The sequence below is a fragment of the Euleptes europaea genome, chromosome 3 (genome assembly GCF_029931775.1).
Source record: "Euleptes europaea isolate rEulEur1 chromosome 3, rEulEur1.hap1, whole genome shotgun sequence".
NCBI lineage: Eukaryota > Metazoa > Chordata > Lepidosauria > Squamata > Sphaerodactylidae > Euleptes > Euleptes europaea.
The window spans coordinates 117254965-117270320 of NC_079314.1; the positions used below are offsets into that span (position 1 = coordinate 117254965).

General features: G+C 44.7%; 2 protein-coding genes across 2 annotated transcripts in view; both read right to left on the minus strand.

The window, feature by feature from the left end:
• Positions 1 to 1122: 1122 nt before the first annotated feature.
• LOC130474927 (polyisoprenoid diphosphate/phosphate phosphohydrolase PLPP6-like) lies at positions 1123 to 4232 on the minus strand. Its single transcript, XM_056846619.1, has 2 exons — positions 3827 to 4232; positions 1123 to 1517 (listed from the first exon to the last, which is right to left on the minus strand). Exons 1-2 carry the CDS (start codon positions 4230 to 4232, stop codon positions 1123 to 1125), a joined length of 801 nt encoding a protein of 266 aa, XP_056702597.1.
• Positions 4233 to 11063: 6831 nt separating this feature from the next.
• Positions 11064 to 15356, minus strand: part of SNX2 (sorting nexin 2) — a 32155-nt gene continuing 27862 nt past the window's right edge. Inside the window, exons 13-15 of the mRNA XM_056845937.1 lie at positions 13680 to 13764; positions 13520 to 13587; positions 11064 to 11237 (exon numbers count right to left, since the gene is read on the minus strand). Of these exons, the coding sequence (XP_056701915.1) occupies positions 11187 to 11237; positions 13520 to 13587; positions 13680 to 13764 (204 nt within the window). The 3' untranslated portion in view covers positions 11064 to 11186. The remainder of the gene's footprint in view (positions 11238 to 13519; positions 13588 to 13679; positions 13765 to 15356) is intronic.

Here is a 15356-nt window from a genome sequence, read left to right on the forward strand (position 1 = left end):
TTGCATAGGAATACATGCAATATGGAACCAAAGAAACAGCAAAGAACGAAAAACAACTGAAGAAGTAGTCTGTACGAAATGGCTTGAATGCCTCCGGAGGATATTTTCCGTCTCGTGCATGTTCTTTGTGCATGTTCTTGTGTGTGTGTTAAGTGCCGTCAAGTCGTTTCCGACTCAGGACGACCCTAAGAATCAATGTCCTCCAAAGTGTCAGCCTTGTTCAGATCTTGCAAATGGGCCGTGGCTTCCTTTATTGAGTCAATCCATCTCTTTTCATGCTGCCTTCAACTTTTCCTAGCATGATGGTCTTTTCCAGTGACTCTTGTCTTCTCATAATATGTCCAAAGTACGACAGCCTCAGTTTAGTCATTTTAGCTTCTAGGGTCAGTTCAGGATTGATTTGATCTAGAATCCCGATTTGTTTTTTTTGGCAGTCCACGGAATCCGTAACACTCTCCTCCAACACCACATTTCAAAGGAATCTACTTTCTTCCTATCCACTTTCTTAATTGTCCAGCTCTCACACCCATACATAGTAACAGGGAATACAATGGCATGAATTAACCTGACCTTGGTGGCCAGTGACACATCCTTACACTTCAGAATCTTTTCTAGCTCCTTCATGGCTGCCCTTCTCAGTCTCCTTCTGATTTCTTGGCTGCACTCTCCCTTTTGGTTGATGAATGATGTTCTTGGTTGATGTTCTTGGTTGATGTTCTTGGACTGTCTTAAATAAGACTTTGGACTGATTTGGTTACATATATAGGCTTTGAGTCATTAGTGGAGATTTTGTGCCAGACTTATGGACTTTTGGAAAATTGCTATTAGGCATTGAGCCACAAATTACGCTGATGTATGTTATATGTAGTTGTCATTTGTGTATGTAAACCATGGGTGGGTCACTGTTTATGTATGTGTTCTGCACATGCAGAATATATATTTTGTTACAATATTATGGCAGTACTGTGCGATTTATTGTCACCTTGTAGTAGTGCATAGATAGGTGTATAATTTTTGTCATTCAGAGGACAAGGCAACACCTTTGGGAAAACAGTGCCTCTTGGAATGAACTGTGCTAGGTCTATCCATAAGATCTGCTGCCCAGTGAAGCTTGATGAATTTTTACAAGTTGTACGATAAGCACTTGGGCTGGCTCCACACAGCAAAGAGAGACGGAGCGGTGAGGGGGGACAACCAGAAGTACTCCACCACGCTGTACTGCACGTAGCCCATGGCCAGTCCAAAGATCACATCAGTCACGTGGTGTCTGCCCAGCATTACCCGGGAAATCCCCACGACGAGGGCCCAGAGGACCACCAGGACTTGCAGAGGGGCAGCCATCGTAAGGTGGTGGAGAATGAATCTGGAAACCATGGCCGCTCGGGTGGTGTGGCCCGACGGGAAGGAATATTTGTCTACGGAGACGGTGGCAAACATGTCCATCTTGTTGTAGGCTGGGCGCTTCCTTCTTACCAGCCCTTTCAGCACCCCCACCAAAATTAGATCGAGCACCAGAGCTGGGAGACAAAGGGATAAAGAGATTTCAGATGTTTTAAAAGAGCGACATTGTAAGCAACAGGAGACTGACAGGGCAATCCTAAAATGAGTCACACCCTTCTAAACTTACGCACTTCAGTGGACTTAAAGGAATTAATTCCACTTAGGACTGCTATGGAGCAAACTTACTGGCCTTTTGTGCATGGCTATTTCCCTCGCAGTCACCCGCCCCGACTAGTTCGGGGCTTTGCTTTGATTTTGTATGCATTTTTCGACCGTCAGAGGTCGCCTTGCTCTCCCCGTGCATTTCTGCGCGTTTTGCCTGTGTTTTCTGGACACTGGCTAAACAACAAAACATGGACAAAATGGGCAGGGAGAGTGAGGTGACCTCTCACGGTCAGAAAATGCATGCATAATCCAAACAAAGCCCCAAAGTAGTCGGGAGGGGGGGGGGAGGTGAGCAAGAGGGAAACAGCCATACATAAAGCCCAAACCATAAGACAGCTCCTACTTGTTGGATGCTAGAAAGCTCTTTCCAATGAAAGCACAGAACATGGTATAGGACAGTGGTGGCGAACCTATGGCACACGTGCCAGAGGGGACACACAGAGCCCTCTCTGTGGGCACGCGCGCCGTCACCCCAGCACATCTAGAGAGTTGCAAATCCAAGACAAAACCTCCCGTGCGTTTTGGCCATTTGGTTCCCTCCCCTTGCCCGCCGGCTGCGCTAAGACCCTGCGGGATCCGCCCAGGCTGCCTCCCGCCTTCCTTTCCCCCCTGCTTCCCGGAGCCTCCCGATGGGCCTCCAAGCGACTCCAGAGCAGCAGCAGCAGGCGGCAGGGCGGGCATGGAGCAGCGATACAAAATTTCAAATGGCTCCTAACCACACTCGTATTGCTGGATATTTGGAGCAGGTTTTGTGATAAATGGATAGTACTTTTTTGATCAGAATAGTAGTGTGTATGCAATAGATTAAATTATTATAGTACATTGACTAGTGAGGAATAAAAGGAGATACAGATCAAAGCATAGATAAATTTGAAAGAAGATAATAAACATAGCAATTACTCTTTATAAATTAGGGAAATGATTAAATATAAGTCTGGTTTTGCAAGGCTAGAGGGGAAATATCAGTGATCTCTCCAAAATCAGAGGAGCATGCCGAATATATTAGGAGCTGTGGAGCACAGGCAGGATGGTGCTGCTGCAGTCTTGTTTGTGGGCTTCCTAGAGGCACCTGGTTGGCCATTGTGTGAAGAGACTGCTGGACTTGGTGGGCCTTGGTCTGATCCAGCATGGCCTTTCTTATGTTCTTATGATGTTCTTAGAATAGATTATTAATTAAATAAATCTTTACTCAAATATAGATAGTATTAGAAGGCAATATATATACCGATGCCTTTGGAAGTTAGATTATGCTGTATGTATGAGTTAGTGTGACTGTTTTGATCTTATGCAATGTATAATTTTTCAATAAAATATTTAATATAAAAATTTAGGATATTTCTATGCCGCTTCTTCAGAGTCGTGCTTGAGGCAGCTTACAATTAAATAAAATAATGTAATGATAAAATTGCATGACGATAAAATGATTAAAAATGATAAAATAAAATAATGTAATGACAAGCCATTAAAGACAATATGAAGTGGCAGAGAAGAAGAGGAGGAGTTGGTTTTTACATGCCAACTTTCTCTACCTGACAATCGCCTTCCCTTCCTCTCCCCACTACAGACACGTTGTGAGGTAGGTGAGGCTGAGAGAGTTCAGAGAGAAGTGTGACTAGCCCAAGGTCACCCAGTTCTCCAGATTAGAGTCCGCCGCTCATGTGCCAGTTAGCCAGAGGACAGCGTGCCCCGAGATCAGAGTCCGCCGCTCATGTGGAGGAGTGGGGAATGAAACCCCGTTCTCCAGATTAGAGTCCACCACTCGTGTAGGAGTGGGGAATCAAACCCAGTTCTCCAGATTAGAGTCTGCCGTTCATGTGTAGAAGTGGGGAATCAAACCCGGCTCTCCAGATTAGAGTCCACCACTCTTAAACACTACACGCTTTTAACCACTACACACAAGGGAATCAAAAGCAGAATAGAACAGCTAGATTTGAGTCCAGTAAAGACCAACAAGAAAGCTCCCTTTGCCTGATATGTCTGACAAAGGGACCTTTGATTCTCAAAAGCTTATACCCTGAAAACCTTGTTGGTCTCTGAAACACTACTGGACTAAAGTCTAGCTGTCCTTCTGCAGAGCAACATGGCAACCCTCTGAAACAATCTTCACGGATAACAGAGAGGCCAAGTGCATCAGGAGGTCGAGGGGACGAGGATGTCTTACCAAAGAGCAAGTTGATCAGCACCTCTCTGCCTGCCGGACTATCACTTATGTAGAGGCCACACGCGGTGCCAGCTAGCCAGAGGACAGCGTGTCCCGAGACCTCTAAGATCCTCATGAGTGGACGGGCACTAGCCCAAGCCGAATCCTCTTGAGCGCACACCCCCAGCTGTTTGGAGGCCCAGAGGTCGGCGGCCAGCAAGGAACGCAGGAGAGCAGACACAAAAGATGGGTTTGTATGGTCCTCTTCGGGTAAAGCTTGAAGGGAGGTGCTGACAGAGGCAGAGTCTTTGGGAAGAGACGGGCTTTCTGGGGTCACCAAATTCCTCGGAGGCATCGGTGATTCCCCCCCGGTGCCCTGATTTGGTTTCTCACAACTAACCTTTGGGCTGCTCCTCAGGCCGGGCATGGCAGCGCTGACCTAGGAGACAGAAAAGGTTGTCAGAAAAGGACACCAAATTATTTAGGGTGGTTAAAACAAAATCGGACTGTGAAGAGCTCCAGAAGGATCTCTGCATACTGGAAGAATGGGCATTAAAATGGCAACTGAGATTCAATGTAAGTGTAAAGTGATGCATATTGGGACAAAAAATCCCAACTTCACATATACACTGATGGGATCTGTGCTGACAGCGACAGATCAAGAAAGGTATCTTGGGATGGTAGTGGATAGCTCAATGAAGATGTCAACCCAGTGTGCGGCTGCTGTAAAAAAGGCAAATTCCATGCTGGCCATAATTAGACGAGGAACAGAAAATAAAACTGCTGATATCATACTGCCCTTGTACAAATCTATGGTGAGACCACACTTGGAATACTGTGTACAGTTCTGGTCACCACACCTAAAAAAGGATATTACAGAGCTTGAGAAGGTGCAGAAAAGAGCAACCAAAATGATTAGGGGACTAGAGCAATTGTCCTATGGGAAGCGATTAGGAAGCTTAGGGCTGTTTAGCTTGGAAAGAAGGCAGCTAAGGGGAGACATGATAGAGGTCTATAAAATTATGCATGGTTTGGAGAGAGTGGACAGGGAGAAGTTTTTCTCCCTCTCCCATAATACTAGAACACGGGGTCATCTGCTAAAGCTGGAGGGTAAGAGATTCAAAACAGATAAAAGGAAGTATTTTTTCACACGACGCATAGTTAAATTGTGGAACTCCCTGCCCCAGGATGTGGTGATGGCTGCCAGCTTGGAGGGCTTTAAGAGGGGAGTGGACATATTCATGGAGGAGAGGGGTATTCATGGCTGTTAGTTAGAATGGATACTAGTCATGCTGCATACCTATACTCTCTAGTATCAGAGGAGCATGCCTATTATTTTGGGTGCGGTGGAACACAGGCAGGATGGTGCTGCTGCAGTCGTCTTGTTAGTGGCTTCCTAGAGGCACCTGGTTGGCCACTGTGTGAACAGACTGCTGGACTTGATGGGCCTTGGTCTGATCCAGCAGGGCCTTTCTTATGTGGCAGTCTGGATGATTGCAAAGTTCCAACCACAGAGTTATGAAGCTCATCAGTTACCAGCGTGGCGTAGTAGTTAAAAACAGTGTGTTAAGAAAGCCAGCATGGTGTAGGAGTTAAGAGCGATTGTTTGGAGCAGTGGACTCTAATCTGGAGAACCGGGTTTGAGTCCCCACTCTTACACATGAGCGGCGGAGGCTAATTTGGTGAACCGGTTTGGAAATATATTCGTAATATCATTCGAATATATTCGTAATATCATTATTGTAATGTTATTTCTGTCATGCTTGTGCTACTATATTATATTTGTAACCTATTCCTTTAAGACGGTTTCTTGCAATCGCTTGCAATTGAACCTGCTGCCAATTACTGCATAAAATAGAGGCAGTTTCATATTGTAAGTAAGATCGCTAGAAGCTATCCCTTGATCTGTATGCTACATGCTTTTCAGTGTTGGTATGTAAAATTCGTTATATTGCCTTTCTTTTACATTGGAATATTGTATATACATTGAATCCTCTTATATTTGTATTATAGAGGTAGGCGCCATCTCTCACTGTATTTCACTTTCCCGATGGATAAAGCCACGGCGAAATGGGTCTTACCGGTCTCCCATCTCGGGATAAAGTAATTCCTAATATCTTTTGCGGCTAAAATTGATGAACTGTTTACTGTGAACGGAACTACACAGTTGAGTGGTTAACACGATGAAAATCCACTCCGGGTTTTCCATCATTCATCCAGAGAGCTGACTTGCCTCCATTATGACAGCAGCCGCTTCGCTAACTGTGCCTTACTTGTTCTGTAAATATTACAGTTGTCGGGTTCATTCTTGTAATTATATTATATTGAAAAGGATATTTTCATTACATATACTTTGTGCCATCAGTGCTTGTTCTTGTTTGTTAACGTCCTAATTAAGCACGAGGTCTTGTTTAGATAATAACCTCCAGGTACTAGCTGGAGATCTCCCGCTATTACAACTGACCTCCAGCCGATAGAGATCGTTCACCTGGAGAGGATGGCTGCTTTGGCAATTGGTCTCTGTGGCATTGAAGTCCCTCCCCTCCCCAAACCCCAACCTCCTCAGACTCGGCCCCAAAAACCTCCCGCAGGAGACAAAGGACCAATATGCCGATAAAGGTATTGAAATTTGAATTTGACAAAGGACCTGGCAACCCTAGGCAAACTTCACCTTTCCACCTCCAACCTGCTGTCCTCACCCCTTTCCTGCTTGGAGAGTTATTGACAGACGTTTTGCAATCCCATTCCTTGCCCCTGCAGTCGTTTCCAGCAGTGCAAACAGATAGGCAGCCAGACCGACAGATTCCCTTTCCCTTCTGTAGATTCCTCGCACCCAGACCCCTGCCCCATGTTGCACTATCTCCCGTTTTTATCCGGTGCTGCTACCAAGCAACCTTGGAACCTTCTCCTCCTGCTGCAGACTCAGCCAAGCTTCCGCGTTCTGACACCCCACGGGTTTGCCAGGGCAGAACGAAGCCAGGCAGGGAACATGCGCTCTCGGGCAGGGGAGTGCGGTCCGAGGAATAGCTCTGCCAAGGGTGTTTACCGTACCTTTGCAGGCGGCTTTCTGATTCCGTCCTCCGGCCTGGAAGTTTCCTAGCTCCGCAGCCAGAGTCGGCAGCCTGCTCTCTCAGCCCCACCTACTTCACAAGGTGCCTGTTGTGGGGAGAGGGGAAAAAAAAGGTAAAGGTCCCCTGTGCAAGCACCGGGTCAGTCCCAACCCATGGGGTGAGGTCACATCCCGACGTTTACTAGGCAGACTTTGTTTGCGGGGTGGTTTGCCAGTGCCTTCCCCAGTCATCTTCCCTTTACCCGTTGTTCTCTGGCTCTTCTTGCAAAGCGATTGTCTGGTCTCCAATAAAGTTAGCTCAGACTTCAGACCTCGTGTTACCTTTGGGCGAAGAGAGTCGTCAGCAAGGGAAAAGGCATGTTCTGTCTCGGATCCAGCACCTGTCGCAGATGTGGCAAGAGTTAAAGGGAGCTTGCCTTTGGCGTTTCGGTTTTCCCCATGAGAAGCCCTGGAGTTGCTGTCTGTAAGCTTCGGCAGCACCATATTTAAAAAGATAATGCCGGGGATTTAGGTCATGCAAGTCTATTTATACACCAGGGAAGGCAGACTCAGGACCAAGACCAGCTAAGCATGCTTTGCCACCTCAGAGGACACCCTCGTTGCCTTGGGCCAGTCACACAATTTCAGCCTAACCTACCTCGCAGGGTTGCTGTTGTGAGGATAAAATGAAGAAAGGGAGAATTTTGTAATCCGCTTTGGGGCCAACACTGGGGACAAGAACCGGGTACAAATGAAGTAAGTAAATAAATAAGTTAAAAATATTTCACACCACTGGCTCCGAGCCATTTCAAAGGACCTTTCTTTTTTACAACGTATGCTGAAGAAAACCAGAGGCAAACTTAGGGTTGCCAACCTCCAGGTACTAGCTGGAGATCTCCTGCTAGTGCAACTGATCTCATCAGATCTTGGAAGCTAAGCAGGGTCAGCCCTAGTCAAGACTTGGATGGGAGACCACCAAGGAAGTCCGAAGTTGCTATGCAGAGGCAGGCAATGGCCAACCACCTCTGTTCATGGTGTAGTGGTTAAGAGCGGTGGACTTTAATCTGGGGAAATGGATTTGAATCCCCACCACTCCACATGAGCAACGGACTCTAATCTGGTGAAGCAGGTTGGTTTCCCCACTCCTCCACATGATGCCTGCTGGGTGACCTTGGACTAGCCACAGCTCTCTCTGAACCCTCTCAGCCTCACCTCCTTCATGAGGTGTCTGTGGTGACGAGAGGAAGGGAAGGAGATTGTAAATTGGTTTGACCAGAACCAACAGGTTAAAATTAAATCAGAAGAGTTTCCATCTAGACATCAGGAAGAATTTTCTAACAGTTAGATCTGTTCCTCAGTGGAACAGGCTTCCTCGGGAGGTTAAAAACCTTCCCTGGAGGTTTTTAAGCAGAGGCTAGATGGACATCTGTCAGCAATTATGATTCTATGAACTTAGGCAGTTCATGGGAGGGGGGGCATCTTGGCCATCTTCTGGGCACTGGGGGTGTGTGGGGGAGGTAGTTGGGAATTTCCTGCATTGTGCAGGGGGTTGAACTAGATGACCCTGGTGGTCTCTTCCAACTCTGTGATTCTATGATTCTCCTTAAAAGGTAGAGAAAATCAGCATATAAAAACCAATTTATTGCCAAATCGTACATCAAGGTCCTATCTACAGAAGATAGTAGCAAAGGAATTGAGTGCAAAGTTAGAGTGCAAAGGAATTGAGAAGATCCAACCGGGGACGGGGGGGGGAGACAAGTGGTTAGCCAGATAGGGCTGTTAGGCCAGAGATCTTTCCATTCTACCCAAACTTCTTGTCTGTCCTTAGACTGCTATTCATACGCCTAACAGCCTGCTTCTTCTCATAACTCTCTCATCAGTTAGTCAGAAGCGCGCTCTCTTTGCTTTCTACTCTAAACATATTTCAACAATAGAGTAACTTTGTTTAATCAGTGAATCTGGAACATCTCTGCGTACTTTGCCAACACTATTAAATGCCTGGACAGAGTGCTTAACAGTGCAACCACATGGATCCTGCAAGTTTTTTACATAGTGTCCCCCTTTATATTCAAGACCAAAACACAGATCACATCCACGTCCATTTCTTGCATCACAGAAACCATGGATCTACCCCCTTTGTGACATCGGCATGGATCTGAAACACGGGTTCTCATGGATTCTAATGGTTTTTCCACATGGTGTTTTACATGAAGCCCTCAAGTATCCATTGTTAATTCATATATCACCACTGAAACATGGATTCTCCATTCTGTGGACTGCCATGATGCAAAAAAGCATGGATCAATATGGATCCTTGTGATTCTGAATCCTGCCCCCCATACACATACTGCCAAATCAGACATCACATTCATTTTGATAGAAAAGCCCTTAAGAAACTTTGCATGATTTTTGCAAGGGCGTCCACCATCATTCACTCCCAAATTGGACATCCACAGTTTGCTCCACAAAATATTTAGATCCACAGATTTGCGGCACCCCCACAGAGCAAAAAGGAAATTAACCCCCCACACAGATCTTCATAGTTTCATGATTTTCATTATTTCCCCAATTTATTGTGGTGAGAGCGAGGCAGCCGATGACAGTCAGAAAACACAAGCATAATCAAAGCAAAGTCCCAAACTAGTCGGCGGGGTGACTGCAAGGAAACAGCCATGCATAAATGGGCACCGTCTCCCTTCCAGATTTACCAACTATTTTATTTTTACTTTATTTATACCCCACCTTTCTCTCCTAAGTGGCTTAAATTGTTCTCTTTTCCATTCTGACAACCACCCTGTGAGGTAGGTTAGGCTGAGTGTGTGTGACTGGCACAAAGTCACCCAAGCAAGCTTCCATGGTATGAGTGGGCATTTGAACCCAGATCCTAGTCTGAAACTCTGACCACTAAACCACACTGGCTCTCCAACTATGAACCCAAGCTTTAGTAATTCCAAATACAAATGCCTCAGAGTTCATAATATGCACTCATGCAATTTTTATATCTGCACATAGGACTTTGCATAATTTGATGCAGAATTATTTTGACAGTTCTCTTTCAACATAAAAGAACAGCATGTGGGGTATAGGAGATTTGCCAAACAGTTTATCTCAAAATCAGTTCATCTGAGACAGTGTGGTGTAGTGGTTATGGTACCAGACTAGGATCTGGGAGACTCAGGTTCAAAACCTCACAAGGCCAGGGGTAACCTTGGGCCAGTCACACACGTTCAGCCTAACATATCTTTCAGAGTTGTTGTGAGGATAAAACTGAGGAAAGGAGAATGATATAAACTGATATGGGTCCACATTGGAGAGGAAGGCGAGAAATAAATAAAAAAGTAAATATTTGAGAATAGATTCCCCTACAAGTTCACATTCTTACAGTGCAGACCTAAGGAGAGTTACCCCAGTCTAAGCCCATTTAATTTAATGGGCTTAGACTGCAGTAACTCTGCATAGGATTGCACTGGTAGTTTATGGATTTAAAAAAATTAAATCACGTTTTAAAAATGGGCAAAGTCTAAGTTTTGGGTAGGCATAATTTATACAACTACGGAGTTCTACAAAACTGCTTAAACACAATCATAGAGTTGGAAGGGGGCAGACAGGCCATCTAGTCTAACCTCTTGCTCAATGCAGGATCAGCCTAGAGCATCCCTGACAAGTGCTTGTTCAGCCTCTGCTTAAAGACTGCCAGTGAGGGGGAGCTCGCCACCTCCCTAGGTAGCCCATTCCACTGTTGAACAACTCTTACTGTAAAACATTTTTTCCTAATATCCAGACAAATTTCCTAATTTCCACATGCAATTTAAACCCATTATTGCGAGTCCTATCCTCTGCTGCCAACAGGAACAGCTCCCTGACCTCCTCTAAGTGAGAGCCCTTCAATAACCTAGGCAATAATGAAAACGACAAACGATTAATGTTGCACAAGGTACATCCCTTTATTACTGTAATCACAAAAATCTTGATTATGTACAGGAATGTGTATGTGAACATTAATAAATGCAAATTGCTTCATAAAGATCAGGTCGACAGAACAAACATATACCGGAAAGAACAAAAATAACCTTCTGGCCTCGCATCGCACCTTCGAGTGCAAATATTAAGACACGATAGTGTTCAATTCAGCAAGTATTGCAGAATGTCATGCCACAAGAGAGGCAGGACATGCAGCTGCTGAGAAAATGCCGTGGTATATAAAAAAGCCACATGTTAATTCATAAAATATATAGTGGTTTATTTGGATGATTTTATAGTGATTTCACTGTGGAGTTTAGCTCGGTTGGGACGGACACCCAGAGAGTCTTCATACGAGAAACGGTCTTCTTGCTAGGCGATGGCTTTGGCTTCAGGTAGGAATGCCTCCCAATATTTTATGAGCTTGGGGGAGGGGAAAAAAAGAATGCAGTAAATTACAGGTATGCAAGATACTATTAAGAGGCTGTAAGTATTAATTTATTTGTTTTTATTCAAACATTTATATCCCGCCTTTCCTCTTGATTCAAGGTGGCTTACTATAATAGGCACTAGGGTAGGGGTGTCAAACATCCAGCCCGGGGGCCGGATCTGGCCCCTTGAGAGCTCTTATCTGGCCCATGAGCCAGCCAATCCTCCCCTCCCCAGCCCTGATCTGGGCTGGCGAGCCTGGTGCGGGCTTGCCAGCCGAGGCAGCAACCCACCCAGTTCCGATCTGGGCTGACGAGGCATGGCCCGGCCAAGTGACATTTATGTCACATCCAGCCCTCGTAACAAATGAGTTCAACACCCCTGCGCTAGGAGGTTCTTTCCTGCATCTTTTACATTTCACGTTCTCTTTAGAAGATTTCTTTTCATTCATAGCAGAAGCGCACAAAACTAGGATTGAAGTAAGTTGCTTCTTTTCCCTTCTTCAAAAGAAGAGACTAACGGAGGTGGTCTGTCATTGCCTGCCTCTTCGTAGCAACCCTGGACTTCCTTAGTGGTCTTCCACCTAAGTACTAACCAGGGCCAACTCTATTTTTCCCCATTTATTAGAAACATGTAATCTTATAATAAAAGAAAAAGGAAAAAAACTCCTAGATATAACAATTCTTAAAAAAAAAACCACTGGTAATACAAATGATAAAAAAAAAACTAAAACAGCGCTAATATAACTAAAATACCCATAGCACTTAATCAAATAATACTGTATTTATCTATTTAACTAAAATCCGCATTATTATTATATTATTCCCTCTTTACAATTTACACATTAGAATGCTTTCTCCAGCCTTAAATTTGTTGAATTCCAGCAAGCGTCAAGTTCTTCGGTATTTTTATCGTTATTAGAGTACGTCAGCCTAATTAAAGCACAGGTTTCTTTAACCTTGTCGAGCCAATTCTTTAAGTCAGGGAATTTATTGATTTTCCAGGGCCAACTCTAATGAGATCAGGCTAGCCTGGCCCATCCAAGTCAGGGTTGGCTGTAAATACTCTGAACTTATGGAAGATACAGCTATACATTTTCTCTTGGTGGTAGAAAGTGCCGTCGAATCACAGCCAACTTATGGCGACCCTGCAGGGTTTTCAAGGCACATTCAGAGGTGGTTTCTCCTTGCCTGCCTCTGCATAGCAACCCTGGGATTCCCTGATGGTTTCCCACCTAAGTACGAATTAGCCACAGCCAACTCTGCTTAAAGTTTGAGAGCTGACGAGATCAGGCTAGCCCATCCAGATCAGGGCAAAGAGGAAGTTAGGATACAAACAGATTGTAATCTGATGTAACAAACTTCATTTACACAGCAGTGTCCTGACATTTATTGGTATCAGCTGGTCACACAATTACACTAAGAACATGATTCACAGTGGGTAGCCGTGTTAGTCTGTCTGCAGTAGTAGAAAAGAGCAAGAGTCCAGTAGCACCTTAAAGGCTAACAAAAATATTTTCTGGCAGGGTATGAGCTTTCGTGAGCCACAGCTCACTTCTTCAGATACAGCTAGAAAGCGAATCCATCTGTCTTTAAGTAGAGGAGAGTGAATTCAGACAAGCATTAGTATGTAAATGTTAACAGTATGTAAATGTGAATAGCAGGCGTGATGGGATTAGGTGTGGTTAGCGTAACAACCTAATCCCATCATGCCTGCTATTCACATTTACATACTGTTAACATTTACATGCTAATGCTTGTCTGAATTCACTCTCCTCTACTTAAAGACAGATGGATTCGCATTCTAGCTGTATCTGAAGAAGTGAGCTGTGGCTCACGAAAGCTCATACCCTGCCAGAAAATATTTTTGTTAGTCTTTAAGGTGCTACTGGACTCTTGCTCTTTTCTACCATTAAGAACATGATATTTCAAAAATAAAAATACATTTTACCAGGGTTTTTATGTTAAAAGTTAAAGAACGTCTTCATGCCAAGTCAAACACTAATGAAGCATATTAAAAAATGCTAAAATTATTTGCCCGCTCCCTACTGAATTGGCAGTTTCAGTCACTGATGTGCGAAAGGCAACATGTTAGAAGCAGAGGCTACAGAGCAGAAATACTGGTCATTGCCCTCCACCCCCCAAAAAAAAGCCTTGCTTTGCTGTAAATTTTTATCTGACTATCTGTTAACTTAGGGTTTTCACATTCATCCCTAACGGTGTAAACTGCCTGGCGACCTATAAAATGAACGATAAATCCCTGAGAAGTTAGCTTACCTGCTGTTGTGTTTGTACTAACGATTCCAAATACTTGATTATAACAGTTTTGAAATCTCTCACACGGTCTTTCTGTGGGTGAAAGTGAGAAAACATTTACCTACAATACAAAGAGCACATTTGCCGCCAATCAGAAATCGAGAGCATTTAAAATATATACGTGCCTCGAATCTTCCTACTTCTTTACGTATTGTTTTGGAGATTTGTTCAAAATCCCGCTCTCCTTGTTGAACCTTGGATTCCCACTGAAGAAAAGCAAAAACAAAGCAAGTAAGGCTTTCTACTTTGGGAAACGGCGTACAGCTCCCAACAGTGTAACATTGGTTCCATTCAAGGTAATTCCCTATCCCTCAAGCCAGAAGTACTTGAAGGGCTGTCATAGACAGGATGGTGCCGAGTTGTTTTCTGTTGCCCCAGAAGGTCGGACCAGAACCAACAGGTTGAAATTAAATCAAAAGAGTTTCCGTCAAGACATTAGGAAGAATTTTCTAACAGTTAGAGCGGTTCCTCAGTGGGACAGGCTTCCTTGGGAGGTGGTGAGCTCTCCTTCCCTGGAGGTTTTTAAGATGGCCATCTGTCAGCAATGCTGATTCTATGACCTTAGGCAGTTCATGAGAGGGAGGGCATCTTGGCCATCTTCTGGGCATGGAGTAGCGGTCCCTGGGGGTGTGTGGGGGAGGTAGTTGTGAAATTCCTGACTTGTGCAGGGGGAGGGACTAGATGACCCTGGTGGTCCCTTCCAACTCTATGATTCTATGATAATGGGATTGTTTCAGAGGGTAGCCATGTTGGTCTGCAATGGAAGAGCTAGATTTGAGTCCAGTAGCACCTTACGCACCCACAAGATTTTTGAGGTATGAGCTTTCAAGAACCAAAGGTATCTGAGATGGAAGCTTTGATTCGATAGCCCAAACCCAAAAATCTTATTGGGTTGTATGGTGCTACTGCACTCGAATCAACCTCTAACAATGTGATTTTTCTATACTTTCATGTGGAAATTTAAAGTAATGTGGTACAGGTTGAGTATCCCTTATCCAGACATCGGATATCTGGGCTGACCTAAAAACTAGACCTTTTGAGCGGGCATGTATGCAGATACGTTCCGCCCAGAATAGGGTACAGAGGAGACAGGAAGGAGGATGGGAATGGGTGGGGAGACTAAAAATAAAGAGGGAAGCCAGCTTTCCTTCCGGGGAGGAGACTACTGCTGGCATGCCTGCTAGAAGCTGCTAGAAGTTGCTTCACTCTCTCTGCCTTAGGCTGGGGACCAGATATTCCAAAATCCGGGAAGAGCCGATCTACGGACCACTTCTGGTCCCAAGCGGTCCAGATAAGGGATACTCAACCTGTATGAACCTGGAAGCCCTTGGTTCAAAAGTCTCAGCCAACTCCCAAAGTTGCTACAAGCAAGCCCTTGGTCCAATGTGCCTCCCCCCTCCGATTTCATTACAGTATAGTTGAGCTATTTTTAGAACAGCCATTGCAATGATTACTGAATATGTGACCAGCCAGGAACAAAATGCTACATCTATGCCCTACACATGCGGCAGAATTTCGCAGTGATAATGCCAGCAGATACACCTTCCAACGGTGGATCCTTCGAAGTCCAGCTGAGCCTGAAAACCTGTTTGTCACATAAATGAAATGTACACAAGAACTTTAGAGAACGCCTACTAGGGTGCTTCCGAAGAGTTCTAGGAAAGGCTGGTATGTGACAATGAGCCTAAAGCTCAAATCTGTAGAGAAGGGCTTTATTGCTTTGGGAGTCCAGTGAAGCAAGTGACAGCAAGACACACAAATGGACAATTACCAGATTTAGCGTACATTCAAGTTATCT